The sequence below is a fragment of the Dipodomys ordii genome, unplaced genomic scaffold (genome assembly GCF_000151885.1).
Source record: "Dipodomys ordii isolate 6190 unplaced genomic scaffold, Dord_2.0 Scaffold69, whole genome shotgun sequence".
Lineage (NCBI taxonomy): Eukaryota > Metazoa > Chordata > Mammalia > Rodentia > Heteromyidae > Dipodomys > Dipodomys ordii.
Window position 1 is genome coordinate 1084827 of NW_012267285.1, and position 5896 is coordinate 1090722.

Below are 5896 nucleotides of genomic sequence, written 5' to 3' on the forward strand. Positions count from 1 at the left end.
TGTGTGTGTGTGTGTGAGAGCTGTGAGCTGTGTGTGTGTGTGTGTGTGAGCTGGGGCTGTGTGTGTGTGTGTGTGAGCTGGGGCTGTGTGTGTGTGTGTGTGTGTGTGTGTGTGAGCCTTCAGCTCTCTCGTATTGGTTTTCTTCTCAAGGCATTCCACCCCTGAGCCACGCCCCCACCTCTGGCTTTGCCTGCTCATTAATTGGAGATTTTGAGTCTCTCCCACTTGCCGGCCCAGCCTTGGCCTCACACTGCGATCCTCGGAATTTTTAGCCTCCTGCATGGCTGGAATTACAGGGGTGAGTACCGGCACCCAGACCCCATGATGGAGCTCGAATCAAGGACAATGTTTTTTTTCCCCTCTTTATTCTAGAAAGCTGGTCCTGGAATAGAACGGCTTTCCTTCCCACCTTCCCACCCGTGTGTCCCAAGTCTGGGCGTCCTGTCTACGCTTCCTCTCTTCCTCCTTCTACTGGCCTCTTCCCTCTGGCTTCATTTTAAACGTTTTTATTGCTGTTATAAAGGTGATGTACGGAGAGGACACAGTTACATAAGTCAGTAAGGAGCCCATTTCTGGGCTGGGCAGGTGGCTCAGTGGTAGAGCGCTCGCCTCGCATGCGTGAGGCCCTGGATTCCATTCCTCGGTACCACAGACACAGAAAAAAGCCAGAGCTGAGGGACAGCACCCAGGCCCTGAGTTCAAGTCTCGTGGACTCTCCCTGGCTGGCTTTGGCACTGTCATGGTCAGATTTCAGCCTCCTGGAGTGGCAGGGATGACAGGTGTGAGCCACGGTGCCCGGCCTCAGCCGCATGTTAACCATGAGCTCGAAGGAGGTAGACTGTCCCAAGAGAAGTGTGGAAATAGAAATGCAAGTGGAAATAATTGTGTGTGTGTGTGTGTGTGTGTGCACGTGTGTGTGTCTGTCCCCTCGGTATCTCTTGCTTCCTTTCTCACGGGTGAACAAAACTGTGTGTTTCTAGGTGTGGTGTGTGCTGGGTTCAAATCCTGCCCCATTGCTCGCAGTGTGTGAGTCAGAGACTTCCTTAACCTGTTTGTTTTTCTCATCGACCTGGTAACCTTAAACCCCACGGCACAATTCCTGCCCGTCCGCTAGGGCTCCTGTGTGTTATGTATTTTTGGCTCTGGTGCTTGAACTCAGTACCTCCTGCTCTGGCTTAGTTGTTTCTCCATTCCAGGCTGGCGCTCTACCCCTCGCACCATGGCTCTCCTCCCGGCTCAGGGGAAACCAGAGTCTCCTGAACTTTCCCCTCCCCCGGCTGATTTCACGCCTGGATCCTCAGACCTCGGCCTCCCGAGTTGGCTGGGATTACAGGCGGCAGCTTCGGCACCTGGCCCTGTCCTCATTTTCTGTTTGTGTCTGCTCGCTCTATCTACTCTGCCATCAGTGACACCCAGCTCCAAGGGGAAAGATCAGCAGGACTTCCCAGGACAGATCACCCCCAAATGAGGCCTTATGGAACCCCCCCACCCCACCCCGGGGACAGGAGTCAGGAGAAACCAGATTTCTCCCTTCAAGTGAGGAGAGAGTCCCAGCCTCCCAGGAGCAGGGAGGAGAACGGAAATGAGCTAATGACAGACTGTCGGTTTAATTATGTCTCCCTCTGTCCCTCAGGATCGTGGCTCCACCCTGAAGTTTTCTCCTTGGCCTCGGGCTTTCCTGCTGCTTCTTGTGGAGATGGGGTCTCTCTCCTCCCCTGCCCCTGGGTGGGCTGCTGTGGATAGCGATCCTCCGGATCTCAGCCTCCCGAGAGGCGGCAGTGAGGAAAAGGGGGGGTGGGGGGGTGGAGAAAGTGCCACGGGGGCCGTGGGGGTGTGGTGACCTGCGGGAGGTCACCGATGTCCCCGGGCGTGATCACGTGACCAGAGCGGGTGTGCGTGCGCTGTGTGTGCAGTGTGTGTGTGTAGCTGCAAGGCGAGGGGTCCGAGTGGAAGGCAGAGAGTTGGTGTCAGGCTTGGACTGGGGTGATGAAGGGGCTCTTTGTTCTTGGGCCTCGCCGGCTGCTTCAGTTTCTGCTGCTCATGGTTCGCTTTTTCTGGTCTCTGGAGCTAGAGTTGAGTAATGAGAGCGTCTAGGGCGGTATTTATTTGTTTCAACGGGGAGACACAGCCCATTAGCGGCTCCTATTAAATTAGTGGCTTCCACCAGGCCTGGAGAAACAGAATAGACTAGAATAAGCTAGAATACTAGAACGAGAGGAAATCGGATAAAGAGCGCAGGGCAGGCGATGCTCAGCAGCATGGGCAGGGCTGGGAGATGATATTTTATTAAGGTAAAAAATCTCCACAGGGCTGGGCAGGTGGCTCAAGGGTAGAGCGCTCGCCTCGCATGCATGAAGCCCTGGGTTCGAGTCCTCAGTGCCACAGACACAGAAGAAGCTGGAAATGGTGCTGTGGTCCAAGTGGTAGAGCGCCAGCCTTGAGCACTTCCGTCCTCTCCCAGAATTACCCACCACAGGGAAGGATCTCCGTGTAGCCGAGATCCAGAAGGTCATAGGTCACGCAGGAAGTGTCCCTGGCCAGATCTGAACTCCTGGGAGCCAGGTCTCATGGGCTTTCCTGCCTGGCCTGGCTTTGAACCGCCAACTTCAGATCTCAGCCGCCTGAGTAGCTGGGGTTCCCAGGCGGGAAGCCGCCGTGCCCGGCTCCCAAGCGTCTAATGACAGCACAGAGATACCGCGCGGCCCGTGGAGGGGAGGGAGCGCTGCTGGGGAAAGGGAGGTGGCTGGCTTTTCCTGCTTGTTTTCCCCTCCGAAATGCCGACATCATCATCATCACCAGCACCACCACCACCATCATTAAACACGTACTAATTGCACATAATACTGGGGTCCAGATTAATTGCGTATAGTATTGGGGTTCAGTGTGATGTTGCCACCCACCCATCCACCCTCCATCCATCCATCATCCACCCACCCACCCATCCACCCACCCACCCATCTACCCACCCAATCCACCCTCTATCCATCAATCCATCCATCCATCCATCCATCCATCTATCCATCCATCCATGCATCCATCCATCCATCCACCCATCCATCCATCCACCCATCCATCCATGCATCTATCCATCCATCCATCCATCCACCTACCCATCCATCCATCCATGCATCTATCCATCCATCCACCTACCCATCCATCTACCCACCCACCATCCATCCATCCATCCATCCATCCATCCATCCATCCATCCATCCATCTATGCATGAATCTACCCATCCATCCACCTACTCATCCATCCACCCACCTATCCATCTACCCACCCATCCATCCATTCACCCATCCATCTACTGTCCCATCCACCCTCCATCCATCCATCCACCCACCCACCCAACCATCCACCCACCCAACCATCCATCTACCCACCCATCCACCCTCCATCCATCCATGCATGCATCTACCCATCTATCCACCTACTCATCCATCCACCCATCCATCCATCCATTCACCCATCCATCTACCCTCCCATCCACCCTCCATCCATCCATCCACCCATCCGTCTCTGATCAATCTTTTTTCTCACCCCCCCCAGCCCCTCCACACCTCCAATCTCTTGTAGTCTCTTTTCTCCTTTCAGGTTTGCCTGTTTTAGTTCAGACGCAGTGAGAGAACACGGGATGTCTGTGGCATTTTGTCTTTGTTTTCTGTTTGTCTTTTGATTAACATAATGACCAGTTCCAGGATGTTCTTCTTTATGACCAGGCAGTGCGCCATGAGTCTACATTATCCCCGTCATCTACAACACATGCTGCCCTTGGCAGTGTAACTGCCAACTAAGTTGTACAGGTCCCCAAGTGACTGTCTGGGCGTGGTGGCTCCTGCCTGTAATCCCAGCTACTCAGGAAATCACGAGGAGACCCCGCCCCCATCCAAGTTTCAACCAATAAGCTGGGCCCCAGGCCAAAAGTGGGAGAATCCTATTGGAGAAATAAGTAAAGCAGGAGGGAGTCAGACCCAGTGGGTGCTGGTGACTCCTGCAGTTCTACAGGGTACTGAACCAAGTTCTATTCTGCTCCGCACTCCACCGGGGAAGCAGATAGCCTAGGGGAAAAATCCAATTTAAAAAAGGGGAGAAATCGAATTAGCTCTCCGGAGATCTGGCAGGGCCAGACGGGAAGTGGAGATAAATGCACCAGACGCACAGGGAAGGCTGAGCTGGCTGGGCGCAGAAAATATCCCCCGATCCTTTGTCCCTAAGCCGGTTTCAAATCCAACTTCTTCGCTTGAAGCTGGGTGCTTGTGAAGCCCATTCCTGTCAGCCCAGCTCATTAGGAGGCCGAGATCTGGAGGATCCTAGTTGGAGGCCAGCCTGGGGTAAAGCAAATCCAGGAGACTCTGATCTCCAATGAAGCCCAGTGAAGAGTCGGAGGCGGGGCGGTTGGTGGCTCAAAGTGGCAGAGCGTCAGCCGAGCGTGGGGAAAAAACTCAGGGATAGTACCCAGGCCCTGAGTTCAAGTCCCAGTAAACCAAACTAACTCAATACATGAAAGGAATTAATGCAAGCAAACCTTCCAGACCCGCCTCACATCTTGTCATCATCTTTTATTACGTATCAAATTGTCTTCAAATATAAGTTACAACCCGATTAAATTTGATAGACATTTTTTTTTCCTTTTAAATCTATGTAAGGCAAAACAGAACATTTTCTCTCTATGTACAACATCTTCTGTGTAGAGTCTGGGCTGCGGAGTACCTTTCTTTGCAGGATTTCTGCTACACGGAGCAAGCACAATACAAAATACAAAATATCTTTAAAAATAGAAGGCGAAAGCCAAGCCAACCCCTAAATCTCTCCCCCACGGATGTCAATATGGAGTCATGCATGACAGAGACAGGGAGGGAATGATTTTTGTTTAGAAATGTGAAAGGAAGCCTGTTAGTGGTAAAAAAACAAAACAAAACAACAAACCCTAAACAAACAACACCAAAGCCAAGGACAGCAACCAGAATAAAAACAAGCAACAACGCTATCGGGGGGAAGGCTCCTGCTCAGGTGTCTGCCAGCTGAATCTACACCATCTCCCGGTTCCGCCGAATGGCACAACATAAAATCATACTGAAAATCATGCCGAAAATCTGCAAGACACAAGGGCAGGGGCGATTTCATCTCGAGGTAGGCGCTCGGACAAATGACTAAGGAAACAGCACCCAGGAGGTTTCTAGGAGTTTTAACAGGTACTGAAGAGCCGGGTGCTGGTGGCTCCCGCCTGTCATCCCAGCCCCTCAGGAGGCTGAGGGCTGAGGATTGAAATTCAAGGCCGTGAGACTCTGATCTCCCAGGAACCACCAGGAAACTGGACGTGGCGCCGTGGCTCAAGGGGTAGAGCGCCCGCCTGGAGCTGAGGAGCTCAGGGACAGCGCCCAGGCCCTGAGTTCAAGACCCGGGACTGACGCCCCCTCATTCCCCCCCAAAATGAGGTTCTAAAGCAAGTAGATGAAGGCTGGATCATGAGAAGGACCAGTGGACTTGACAGATGATAAGGACTAAAGGCTCAAACTCCAGCAGCTGTTACAGGGGTCAGGACTCTGCGGGGAGGTAAAGGGGTGCGTGTGCATGTGTGCATGTGCGTGTGCGTGTGCGTGTGCGTGCGTGTGTGCGTGTGCGTGCGTGTGTAACTTAGGGTCTGTGGCCGCCAGCTCCACCCCAGCCCCAGGTCAGTATTTAGTTTTCATCCTGGTGTGGCTGCATTTCAACTTCTTTCTAGAAGCAGGTGTCCTTGTGTGTTTTTAGTGAAAACGGACTCAAGTGTTGTTGTTTCTTGGATGCCAGACCTGGGGCTTGAACCCGGGGCCTGCGCGCCGCCCCTGCGCTCGTGTGTGCAGGGCGGGCGCTCCACCGCCTGAGCCACGGCCCCCCCGCCCGGGCTGGCCTCGAACC

General features: G+C 53.6%; 1 protein-coding gene across 1 annotated transcript in view; it reads right to left on the reverse strand.

Annotated features, from left to right (window-relative positions):
- Window positions 1–4932: 4932 nt before the first annotated feature.
- The window catches only part of Cd9 (CD9 molecule), a 30216-nt gene continuing 29252 nt past the window's right edge, over window positions 4933–5896 (reverse strand). Inside the window, exon 8 of the mRNA XM_013023657.1 lies at window positions 4933–5094. Within this exon, the coding sequence (XP_012879111.1) occupies window positions 5029–5094 (66 nt within the window). The 3' untranslated portion in view covers window positions 4933–5028. The remainder of the gene's footprint in view (window positions 5095–5896) is intronic.